At 35.7% G+C, this 13,421-nt stretch overlaps 1 protein-coding gene across 1 annotated transcript in view; it reads left to right on the top strand.

Moving 5' to 3' along the window:
- The window catches only part of LOC111507381 (cilia- and flagella-associated protein 47), a 38,129-nt gene that overhangs the window by 14,167 nt on the left and 10,541 nt on the right, over positions 1-13,421 (top strand). Inside the window, 6 exon segments of the mRNA XM_074174948.1 lie at positions 869-963; positions 2,429-2,473; positions 2,540-3,203; positions 3,276-3,615; positions 10,151-11,249; positions 11,252-12,407. Of these exon segments, the coding sequence (XP_074031049.1) occupies positions 869-963; positions 2,429-2,473; positions 2,540-3,203; positions 3,276-3,615; positions 10,151-11,249; positions 11,252-12,407 (3,399 nt within the window).

The following is a 13,421-nucleotide window of genomic DNA, read 5'->3' as shown; positions in this document are numbered from 1 at the left end:
AGATGTGACTCCGTAGCCACTGTTCTGGAATCCAAGTGAAATAACGAGACAAGTGTGGCGTCGTCAGAGAAACAATATATTGGATTCTTGGTTGTCTTCACTAAGTCGTTGATATCCGATGAAAACAGGGTTGGAGACAAAATGAACCCCTGAGGAACACCAGCGTTGATGGTGAAAGTATTCGAGAGATATCCATCGACGGCCACTTGCAGGGAACGTTCTTCCAGGAAGGTGAAGAGCCATACACAGAAATAATACAACAAGCCACAGCATCGAAGTTTGGCCAGCAAAACCTAATGCCACACACGGTCAGAGGCTTCAGAAATATCAAGCGCAACAGCTCTTGATTCTCCATGTTTCTCGATTGCGTTATTCCGAATATGGATGACATACGGTAGAAGGTCGCTTGTTGATCTTTGTTTCCGAAAGTCACATTGATGGTCGCTCAAGATGTTGAAGCCTTCCAAATATTTGAGGATATCGTGGTTTACGACTTTCTTTATTATTTTTGATATCGCTCATAGCAAAGCGACTGGTCTATAGTTATTTGAAAGATTTTTCTTGCCTTTTCTGGGAATAGGCTGAACGTGTTATTTCCAGTACTAACTACCAGTAATAATTCAAATTTGAAGTGTTGAATTTCTGGTTCTGATCCTTTGATGTCAAAGTACCTTCACTTCAAGTATTTTACGTATCCAAATACAGTACTTGAATTTCAAAAAATGCAGAATCAAGCGATATTCATAAAGTAATATTTAAGAGAGGACAATAAACATAAAATATCCAATAGCAGAGTAACAAGTTGATATTGTTGATTCTAATGAAATATTCATAACAAAATGTCTTTTTTCTCATGTATTTTTTTCAGATTCATTCCACAGAAATTAAAAAAGTTTTCACAGAATTATTGCATGGCGTTTATTCGAATACTGAAGGTGAACTATAGGGATGGCCTTATTGATGGTTAGTATAACTTTGTTTATTGGTTGTGTATTTTCATCTGATCTATTCGTGAAACATCGTCAAACATGATATACTGACATACAGTGCATTTCTTTAATGCCCCCTCCTTTTAGTTTTTCAATGGGTCAACTTGAAAAATTGAAATTTGGCATAATGCAATTAAAGCATGAATACTTTATTTTCAAATTAAATTGACAGATGAAACTTTCAAGATGGCTACTGGACACCATCTAGGAAGAAAATTAAATAAAAAGGGGGGCTGTTGTGACACATCTTTTTTAAGCTCTTAACAAATACTTCACAACCCACAATACAATTTCACAATATAATGTCAATATATTCAACTACTACAAAATAGCGGAATTTTCAATAATTGCCTGAATACATCGACATTTAACTACATTATATGACGTAATAAGCTTGAGGTCAGTTCAGAACTTTCTCGAAATGGTTGCCTTGAACTTCTTGACATATGAACAGCCGATCCGATATTTCACGCCGAATATTTTCGAACACAGTGACGTCAATATCTCTACAAATATGTATTATTCTCTGCCGTATATCCAGTATTGAAGCAGGTTAAGTTTCGTACACCTTTTGCTTCAAATAGCCTCATAAAAAAGTCCAAAGGTGTCAAATTTGGCGAGCGGGCTGGTCATTCTGTAGGACCTCGACGGCCAATCCAAGGACCGGGAGGAGTAGTATCCAAATAGTTTCTTACTTGTCTGGAGTAATGTGGTGGTGATCAATTGTGTTAATTGAAAATGTCTCCTGAAAGTTACGCGTCGCACCGTAAATAAAAATCGCTTCAATTCTTTTCTTCCAATGGATGAGAATTGACCATTTTAAAAATTGTTGACTTGGTACCTTTCTACTAGTGAAACCGAAAACTAAATGAGAATATTCTAACTGAACAATGATGTTCATTGTCGTACTGATATTTTTTGTCAAAAAATAGCTCAACACACCTTACCGGGTTATTAGAATTGCCATATGACAGATAAAAGGGAATATTTCTAGAAATATCGATATTAATGTGTTTGTCTTCAGGAAATCATTGAATGTTCCGTCATTTCGTAATAGATGAAGAAAATTGAATATGAACAAGGGTTGTGAAATATTCGTTTGGAGCTTCAAAATGATGTGTCACAAGACCCCCCTTTCCTTTTAATTGTCTTCCCAGATGGCGCCCAGTCGCCATCTTGAAATTTTCATCTGTCAATTTCACTTCAAAATAAAGTATTCATGCATTAATTTCTTTGTCTCAGATTTCATTTTTTTGAGTAGAAAAAATAAAAGGGGGGGCATTAAAGAAAAACACTGTATATTTGAAATTTTGTGAATAAAATCAACATGGATAGGTAGAGTTATGAGACATTCAATGAAACAAAATTGACGTCGAACATTACTCAAAAAACGAATTGAAGATGCATTGCACATAGTTTATATTTTTCTTCACTTTCAGATAAAGACATTGAAGTGAAGACGTTTGCTAGCTCCGCAGAGTTAGGTAAATAATAATTCCGACTAGTTTCCATTATGAGTTTCGCTTGTTTTATGAATTGTTACATTTTAGACCAATACTCAATCGCCTCTCTGCACGAAGTCGGTAGTTTTGATACAGAAGAACTGGAAATGTCCAATGGCTTCCTCAGGGTTTGTCTCTACGGAGAAATAGAAGAAGCAGCAGTAGAGCTTACGCCAAATGCCATCGATATAGCTCACCTCCTAGAGGGAGAAACATGTATTCGAACATTCAACATAAGAAATAAATCGATGAGCTTGCCAATTAGTTTCAAATACGACAAAATTGCTTGCATCGAATTAGAGCCAGAGGAACCGACGTTGAATCCCAACGGAAATATCGACGTTTCGATTGTGATTAGACCTACAAGGATTGGTGTGGTGGAACAGAAAATTATGTTGCAATTGCTCTACCGATGCGACAACGTTTCTTATGAAGTCGGGAAATCTTTCATTTTCCTACGCTACTCTACCTCTTCAAACCCAACGTTATCTAGGTCGATGATCAAGCCCAAATTCAATTTGGGAATCACTCCAGCTAATGCAAATGAAGTTGGGTTCTTGGTCGACGATACAAGGTACAATTCCACGATCAAAAAGCCCATCAAAGCAATTGTGGATGAAGATTTTGAACGTTTCAACAAAAATAATGCTAATTTAATAGCTTTTCCGAATGATAGGGCGGGTAGTTTACGACCATGGCGATGTGACGTTCCGTAAGTAATGAGAAAGATTTCCCTTGATTTTTCGGGTAGTTACAAGTTTAAACAAATACGAGTTACTTACAGGTGTACTACAATATTCGCCAATATTCCACGATATGTGAATACTCAAGACAAATATATTTTATCAAAAGCTGAGTTGGAGAAGAAGCAAAATGAGAAGTCATATTATTTAGAGTATTTGCGATCGACACACACGAAAACAGAAACAAGTGAATCACCAGGTGTAGGACCGAAAGATTATGATAACTCCAACAAAAATTCGTTATTGATGAAGAGAAAATGGGTGTATAATACTTGCTCCAAACTTGATTTCAGAGATGAACGCGTTTCTCTGTTTATACCGATGCCACCAGAAGAATTATTAAATATTCAGATAACGCCAAGATACATCCAGTTGGGAAAGGTATTACTTTTAGTTCTGGTATATTTCTTTCCCTATGAAAGTAACAAATATACAAAGACTCAAAATGAAAGAGAATCAAAATTACTTTTTTTGATAATGAGCTCACATTTGTAAATGAACACATCGCCAAAATTCTTGGACCCCTTTTTGTTTGTCTAAATGAGACTCTATTATTATAAGTCAAGATACATCTGCATTTCGCAATGCACATGATACCTGTCTTCACTTTTATGAAAAATTATACAATGTGTTTGATCGCTGCGTGCCAAAATTCTCGATAAAATCTGAAAATAATTATGCAGCCTACTTTGATGGTGCATTAATGAAGAAAATTCAAACTGAAACAAATTTTGGTGTAAATACAAAAGAAACGGCGACATTCACGCTTTTCACGAATTCAAACGTCTTTGAGCAGAAATCAAAAGAGTCATTAGAATAGCTTTTAAAAAAATCATTCAGAAAACTGAGAGCGAGATTATCTATGACCCCAATAAGTTTTTGTCATTCATTAACAAGTCAAAATATACGAATGCAGTCGGAGATGAAATGTTACATGAAGGCAAGCTACTCGACAATTCCTCAGATATTCTCAATGGTTTTGCAGATTTCTTCAGTGGTTCTTATATAGAGTCAACATCAAGTGACCATGCGAACAACAGTAGTGATATTCCCAGCTTAGTAACCAAAAACTTTAGTATTGAAAATTTTATCATCCCCTTAAAAAATTGAAGTCTAAATTTACTGCGGGACCTGATCATATTCCAGCATTCATCATGTACCATTCATGGTACATGATGAATGCTGGAAATGGAAAATGTCGAAAGTCTGCCCAATTTTCAAAAAAGTGAGATACAAAATTACAGACCAATCTCTATCATATGCAACTTTTGTAAAGTGTTTGAGATGCTCCTTGAGAAGACAATCTATTGTCATGTCAGCAACATTATTAGCGCCAATCAACACAGTTTCATGAAAGGACGTTCAACCACCACCAATCTTGTAACAATCACTCAATGTATTGCAGAGGGTATTGATTGTCAGTCTCAGACTAATGTCATCTACACTGATTTTTCTAAAGCGTTCGACTGACTTGACCATAGTATCCTGCTCAACAAGCTTTCGACTTTTTGGTTATTCAATGAATTAATTAACCGGTTCATATCGTATTTTTACAACCATGAGCAGTACGTCCAGCTCAATGGCCTCAAGTCTATCGAATATATAGCCACATTTGGTGTACCACATGGATCAAATCTAGGACCCCTGCTGTTCAATATGTTCATTAATGATATCGGAGCTGAGATTGATGTCAATTTCCTTTTATACGCAGATGACTTGAATCTCTATCACAATATAATATGTTTAATGATTGCGAACGTCTCGCCTTGAATTTAAATCACTTTGCTACATGGTGTCGGAAGAATAATCTATCTCTAAACATATCCAAATGTAATGTAATGTTTTACTCACTGAAAACAAACTTGAATTTACACAACTATGTCATAAACAATCAAGTTCTAGAGCGTCCTGAAACATTCACTGATCTAGGTGTTACTACCAGATTAAACAAATCGAAAGACATTTCTCAGCTAACTGACAGTTCTGTTTTTTTAAAATAGATTTACAAATTATATTATGTCAGTACATATTTGCAAATGCCACTGTTACTCCCTATCCTGTAAATGGGTTCATCCTGTAGAATAGTGTATGAAATAAGTAAATAAATAAATTTAAGTTACCAAGGAAAAAAAACAATCGATGAATACTGCATAATAAAATGATTACCAGAATCTGAAATCTAGAAGAAACCCGCTCCAGAGCGAAATCAATAATGAAATTATATTCGGCGTTAATCGTATTTATGGGGATGTTCCATTCTTCTTGGGTGTGAGTTCCTGAAAGATGACAGGAGGATTATTTCTGTTTGAAATTGCTCGTTTAACGAAACCCTACAAGTGCTCGATGGGATTCATGTCTGGTGAATTAGGTGACCACGTAATCTTCGAATATTCTCAATCTCTAGTGCAGTTTGAAGTCTTCTAGTTTGATGAGGCCTAGCATTGTTATCCATGAAGATGGAATTGCCTTCAATTTCTTTTCGGACAGGATAAATAATGGCTTCAATGATGTTATCAACGTATCTTTTTCCAGTTATAGGGTCCGGAATGGGAACATTACTGAGATCCCTTGGTATGGAGCGACTTCTCTGGCAAAAGATAGTCTTTCTTGTCGCCTTGGCTCTCTTCAATCTCTGATAAATGTTCTGTTTTACAATTTACGAGTGGGTCCAAAATTTTTGGCGCTGTCTGTAACTATTTGAGATATATTTGAGAGATATATGCAGGCTCTTGTTCCCAAACGTAACAAAAGTAATTTCGTTGAAATGGAATTTTCAAATAAAAAATCCGAACGTACAGTTTTGTGGGTTCTCTTTTGCCTTATTACTCTTCTATTTTTAACTGAATTCACGCCTTTTCTTTCGATTGAGAAGGCGAATTTCATGGAATGAGATATGAAAAATTCAAATCGATGATCAATAATAATAATAATAATAATAATGTTTATTTATAAAAAAATTACAATATTGAATATATCAGTAGTGCTTGAGAGATGCATAAATAAACAATGGCATCACTGAAGAAACAATCGCAAGATTGCTCCTTGTGCGTGATATAGCCTCTACAAAAGATTCAAAAAAATGACAAAAAAAAATTCATGTAGCACATAATACAATATTTGAAATATCACAATGATTGGTTGTCAGTTTCATGCAAGATATTACATGATATAAATATCACAGTCGAATCGGTAAAAGCGTCGCATCCAGATCAAGTGAATAACACGATCGGTTTGAAATCTCAGTGAAACATAATATACATATATCACATTACAAATTATCTAAATATCACCAATAGATGGTTAACATGGTATCACATGGTATCACATGAGATAAATATCACAGTCGGTAGAAAGTCACATCTAGATTCTTATTAGAGATATATGTCATTGTCTTTTGAATATGACAAACAATTTGTTAAAACTTATAAATTATAACAAGTTTGAATTTTCGCACTTTTTACAGTAAAATAATTTTTTGGAATATATCTCTGTCATAACTATTTAGCCAATTTTTTACTTGTTTTTTGAACTTAATGTAGTTTTGACTAGTTTTTATGGTTTTAGGCAGTAAATCCCAAATTTTTGGACCCAGATAGCTGCAGTGTCTCTGTCCCACTGTTTTGATACATTTCGGAACCACAACACTATGTTTTTGTCTCCTAGTATTGTATGGGTGATCCGAGCGTGTTATTTTAATTTCATTTTTATATATTTTCTGCAACATTTTTTGGCAATAGAGTTGTCTAACATCGAAAATGCCACTTTCTTTGAATAAATTATCGCTTGGATACATCCTTCCTTTGCCCAAGATGATTTTAAGAATTTTTCTTTGTACAATATTGAGGCAATTTAAGTGTGTGTCATTTTCCTCCCCATCCTATTATGCCGTATGTAAGTTGGGACTGAACTAAACTATAATACACAGTTGTCAAATGGGTGATATCAAGGTATTCTTTCAAGAGTTTGAATCTTGATATGAATCCTCGAAGTTTATTTGTGAGATACGATATATGTAAATCCCATTTCAAATGTCGGTCAATTTTTATACCGAGGTATTTAATGGAGCTGGCTTCTGGAATTGATATATTCTGGTTTATATTCAATGGCCCCATATTCGGCAAATTGTTAGTATAGGAGGTGAAGGGTAAGTATTTGGTCTTTTCCGTATTCAAAGTAAGTTTATTGTATAAAAACCATTTATTAATATTGTTGAAATCTTTTTCCGCCTTCGCTTTCAGTTGTTGCCATGTATCGTCACTATAAAATACTGCTGTGTCATCTGCAAAGCTCAGAATAGTTCCTTCAGAGGTCATTTTCAATAGACTGTCTATATAGATGGTGAACAGAAGAGGGCCTAAGACCGTACCTTGGGGAATCCCGTAGGTAATCGTCCTTGATGTACAATGATCTCAATCATCTCGAATCAATATGCTTATATACTTAATATACTTTTAGATGCTTATCATTTCAACAAACTGATTTGTTTTTATTACTCATTTAGACAGTTTGCTATAAGATTGTTTTCATGAAAGTTCACAAAACCGCGATACGTGTTTCGCTATACAATTGCTTCCCCAAGCAGGAATAGCAAATAGTTTTTGGTGATATTAAAACAAAACATAATTTTCATTGTCTATGCAGTTCAAAAACTCTTCGAGAGTGAAAAAATGAAGTCTCGTATATGGGAAAAATTTGAAGTGATACTTATGTAATGAAATCATAATTGTATTCCATAATCGATTTCAAACTGAACTTGTTCTTCATTCATGCTAATTAAAAATACATTTCAGAATGATTATCAAATTTGTGGGTTTTCTGTCGTTTCGACGGAAATATTTATGTTTTGGATAAGTACTTCGTAATGATAAGAAGGTAATGGAAAAAATTTGTTCAGAGAATTCATATGAATACTACGAAAAATTTCGAAAGAATGGGAAATACAGTTCATGAGAAATTTAATGATTGAAAAACTCTCGAATTAGGAATGTTTCATGGAGAATAAAAAAATTTGAGGAAAAATTACCGGATAATTGAGCATAGAAGCAGGAGAGTCTTATTTTATCAAAAATAATTGTATTCACACAACTTTTTGTAGATGCCTCAAAAATTGCTTTTGGAAAAACATCTCCACTTTTCTCTTCTCAGATATAACCCCACCTGACAATTATTTTTACTTAATTTTCATCTCCATCGAAATAAAAAATGTTACCGAGTTAGCTGACATTTCAATGTCAGCTAACAATTTCAATGAATGAATTTTAATGACTGTCAACGTTTTTTCATGAAACATTGTTGGTGATAAAAATAGACTCTCGTTTGTCCGAAAATATGGCAAATCTACTTTCCATACTAAATATTTTTCTATGAATAATAAAGATTGTTGTATTTCAATTTAATTGAAAGTGTTGAATACTTTCAACATTCACTTTAATGCATTCAATTTGAAATTTGGTTATAACTTTTGTGCAAAACATTCTCAAGCAAGTATAATTTCATTTCATCAATCTTTTTGAAAAGTTAATTTCTGATAGAGAATTAAATTTTTTGATGATTTTAAAAAGTTTGTTGTATTTGAAAGATACATTTAAAAGGATTGTTGATAATTTTAATTAGGCGCTGGTATCGAGCGGATTTATCAAGAACTTTAAGTGTTATATATGGCAACATGCTAATTCATTTATAGTACGACAAAACGCCATTCAACCGTGGGGCCGAATAAAAATTATCAACATTCAATTTAATTCATGTATCACCTAAATGTAACAATCAAAACAATTCATTTTTACAAAACACTAATCGAAATATACGACGCCGTTTTACTTTCTATTGGTATTTTGTAAAAATGAATTGTTTTGATTGTTGCTTTTAGGTGATACATGAATTAAATTGATTGTTGATAATTTTTATTCTGCGCAGTGATCGGACGGAATATTGTTTTACCATCACTAGACCATCATGTTGCCAGATTTAAAAATTCAGCTTCTGCAAGCATCCGCTCGACGCTAGCGCCGAATTAAAATTATCAACTATCGTTTTAATTCATGTAACTATAATTATCAACAAACAATTTTATTCATGTTTCACAGAAATTGTAGTAAGTTATTCGATAGTTACGAAAAAAGTATATATGACAAACATTTACTTACAAAAATTTCAAACAATGAATCTATATTATACCTGTTCGCAACTTTTCATCAAACAAATTAATTCATGTAACATTTTAAATCAAGTGTCATTTAAAATAGAACAAATTTTGACGGAGACCTCTTGACGGAGATTTCGTTGATGAATGAAGCCAATTTGAATAAAAAAAACGCGTTTTCTTTCTTAGGCCTAGGACTATTCAGCCCATGTGTTATGAAGGGATAAGATTTCACCTACATGGAACAGTGTCATCCTCAATGGCAGACATCCGATGTTTTGGAATGAGACACTTGTCTCATTGCCTCTTCAGCACCAATCTTGATCCCTTATTACTGCCAAACGAGGCATTCAATTCATTCAAGATATTACAATTGAGTGGAAAGATAAAATCGTTCTTTCCCAAAAACTACTTTCCTTAATATATACTTGAGCTCTTATCGTTATTTTCAGAGTATTGAACTTAAAGTTACCACCTCTCAGCTGTCCAAATCCGGGAGAAAAAAAAAACATTGATTATCATAACTTTTTATTTTATTTTGAAAAAGTAACAGTAGCATAGCATAACGGCAAAGAGTTTTCATCGTTACTTTCGCACAACTTATTATTTCGGGGGAATTTTGTATATTTTAAATTCCTTCCGGGGGTCGGCAGATTTTAATTTTCTGAGCTTAAATCCGGGAGACTTCCGTAATTCCAGGAGAGGTGGGAACCCTAATTGAACCTGTTTACTGAATAAATCACAAAATGTTAGTAAAATAATTGTATTTTTCAGATAGCTCCCTTTACGTCTTGTTCCGATTACTTTGCTATTGAGAACAAGAACGAGTTTCCCATAAATATATCAATAAGGGCTCTCAGCAACTCGGTAGTCATAAAAGGCAAAAGACGGAAAACCATTGTAGCTCACAAGACAGAGAACATTTATTTTGACTGCTACTCGCATGGGCTTGGCAAATACTATGTTCCGGTTTATATAATAGTGAATGACTGCCACATATTCGATGCCACAGTTTTTGCCGAAGTAGTTCCTACCACCGTGAAAAGTTCCCAGAAAGAAATAATTATATGCCCGCGAAGTCATTCAGCTTTCTTTGAAATGCTCAACCCTGTTAACTGCAACATCGACTTCAATTGGGAAATTCAGGATGCAAACTATAAAATCGAGCCGCTCTTTGGCGATGTTCCACCAAGAAGGAAACTGATTTGTGAAATCAAGTTCGCTCCTCAAATGGACGCTATTTTCACAACCGAAATTTACCTCCTATCTCAAAGTGGGGCCAAAGAAATCATCAAAGTTGTTAACGAAAATAAAAAAGCTGAGGTTCTATTCCACACTCAGAATCTCGATTTTGGTGATATACCGTTGAATTCTGTGGTGACGAGAAAACTGATACTGAAAAATTTTTCCGAAGAAGCTGTTATAGTGAATTTAACGAACCCCAATCTGATGAAAGGTGTGAAAGTCCATCCAACAGAAGGTACTTTGGGAGCACATTCCAATATTATCTTCAGAGTGTCCGTTAAATTCAGAGCCGTAGGTAATTTCGGCTGTGCTCTGGTCTTCAGGATTCAGGATGAATATATCCATAGAGTCGAAGTCACCGGAAATATCTGTTACCCGAAGTTTTCCATCGAACCAAAGTTCATACAGATACGTAAAATAGAAACAGGGGCAATACACAGACGTATCTTCAAGGTTACCAACGCTGGCGTCACGAAAAACTCGATTTCCTTCTTCTTCCTGAATTTTCCCGAGTTTTCCGTCACCGACATCGATAGGCGACCCATTGAATCGGGGATTGAACTTGAGCCCAACGAATCGAAAGACCTCTATTTGGAATTCAAGCCCCACGAACCGACAGCTTATTCATTATTCTTCCGTATATTCTGAATGGTCTTATTGGACCTCCTGTCTTGAATGACCCTAGAAGTTTGGACCCCCGTCATTATTTCAGTGAGGTTGAAGGGCTGCAGATTTCTCCTGAATGCCCTAACACTGTACCTCTGGTCAGAGTGAGATGTGCAGCTGGAGAAGCCCTCTTCACGTTTTCGACTCTGGATTTGACATTTGTTTACCGACAAGAAATTTGTCAGAGTCACTTCGAAGTTACGAACGTGTCAAATTCTGTGCATGTTTTGGTTTTATCAGTGGCGGAGGTGGTGAAACCGTTCAGTATTGCAGTTGAGAAATGTGACAGAAGTTCCTCACTAAGTAGCAAGTATCATCAAGTAGAATTAGGGCCAAATGAAAAAGTCGATTGGGTAGTCAATTACGAACCAACCGAGTATGGACAATCCGATCTATATCTGCCATTTGGTGTTGAAGCCGTCAAGAATGGTCCGTCCAATTTTCTAAGGCTCTCGGGAACTTATCCTGAACCCAAATTCCTCTGCGAGTCAAAAGTATTATACCTGCAAACGATTCCTGCTGAAGAATGCATCTCCAAAAGGGTACGTTTTCAACTGCTAAATCATAAAGGAGATTGTTCAATAGTTTCTGAGATAACTCATCCCGATTTGACATCGATATTCGAAGAGAGACCCACTGTGTCTGAAGACGAGTCAGAGCTGTTCATGTGCGTAACGTTCAGGCCTCAAAGTGAATGCACGGTATCTTCAGAGATAAAAGTCAGTTGTACGTGTGGTACATCGTTGGAATTGCTGGTTAAATGTGCTGCTAAGAACTGTAGACTGTTGTGCTACAACTTTTATCTAGAAGAGAAATTCCAGGAGAAGAATGAAAGTTTCCCTTATTACCCTTTTGACACCACTAATGAGGGCTTTTTGGAAGGGATGGATGCCATAGTGGCCATCGTTGAAAAGTTTCTTTACAGCCAAGGGTTTTTCTATACCGATTTCTTCAAGATACCTGATGGTATATCGATGTATCCATTCGGAATTTATAGGGAGAAAGGAAAAACTAGGTCTGTGAAAGATGAAAAGACCAAAAAGATATCAGAGAATCTGCCGTTGGTTCAACTTTTGATCAATTTGCTTGATGATTCTGTACTTAATTATTTCAGATATGGGTAAGTGTTCACTATGAATTTACTATAATTATACAGGAAGATCAAACAAAAATGAAACAGGGCTGTCATTAGGGAGTGTGTCACTGTTATAGGAAAAATAAATTTATGGTCCTTTTTCTCCGAATTATAGTCAACTTTCATTTGGAATTTATTCATGTGGAATACAAATTTCAAATGTATTTATTGACCACAGAAGGGGAAACTTCCTCTTCCTCGCTACTGATGGATAGTCTGCTTGATGCCCTCGACAGAAGAAAAGTAGATCTGCAAGCTTATGCAGATGACCTTGTCATCTTGGCAAGATCCACGCCGTAAGGGATAGATTGTAATATCCCCCAAAGCACGGTGGACGTTTTTAAAGTTGTGCCTGAAGGAGCAGATGCCTGTCAACCTGTGATAATCCCCTTCACCAGGTGGAGAAAATTGGACGATCTAAAGCCACTTCTTCTCATGGTGTGGTGATTTCATTTGGACGGAAGTGAATATCTTGGCATTGACCTCGATGTGTAAAACTCACCTGGAACGCTCACTTTGCAAAAGTTTTATACAAAGCCAGACTGTCCCTAGGGGCATGTCGAACAATTTCTGTTTAAACTTGGTGTTAGGGTCCCAAACAAATTCAGTGTCAATAATGATCACTTATAGTGCAATTTGTATTGTCTGGTGGCCGAAGGCTTTACAGAAAACGGCCCAGGCGAGTTCTCTAGCTTACAGAGACAGGCTTGTCCTGGTCATCTGTGGTGCGATCATTACCCACCGTCAGCGGCCATGAGATCCTGCAATATCTACCTCCTTTCCACATTTTTTCTGAAGAGGAAGGCTAGATGGACTACATGTAGACTTCGGCACATTGCCAATTACACAAATTAATTTAATGCAAAGTGCAAGAGCCTGTTTGTTGTCTACTACGAACTGTCAACTACGAACTGCCCTTATGAAGTACTGTTGACAAGTAGAGAGGACTGGATCCTCACGAAGAAGGAAATATTAAGAGCAGATAGTTGTTGGTTCACA

Source organism: Leptinotarsa decemlineata, unplaced genomic scaffold (assembly GCF_025532065.1).
Source record: "Leptinotarsa decemlineata unplaced genomic scaffold, Ldec_3_MD MMD2_tig00000882_RagTag_RagTag, whole genome shotgun sequence".
NCBI classification, from domain to species: Eukaryota; Metazoa; Arthropoda; class Insecta; order Coleoptera; family Chrysomelidae; genus Leptinotarsa; species Leptinotarsa decemlineata.
The sequence above is the reverse complement of the archived record's forward strand: the minus strand, read 5'-3'. Positions and strand labels throughout refer to the sequence as shown.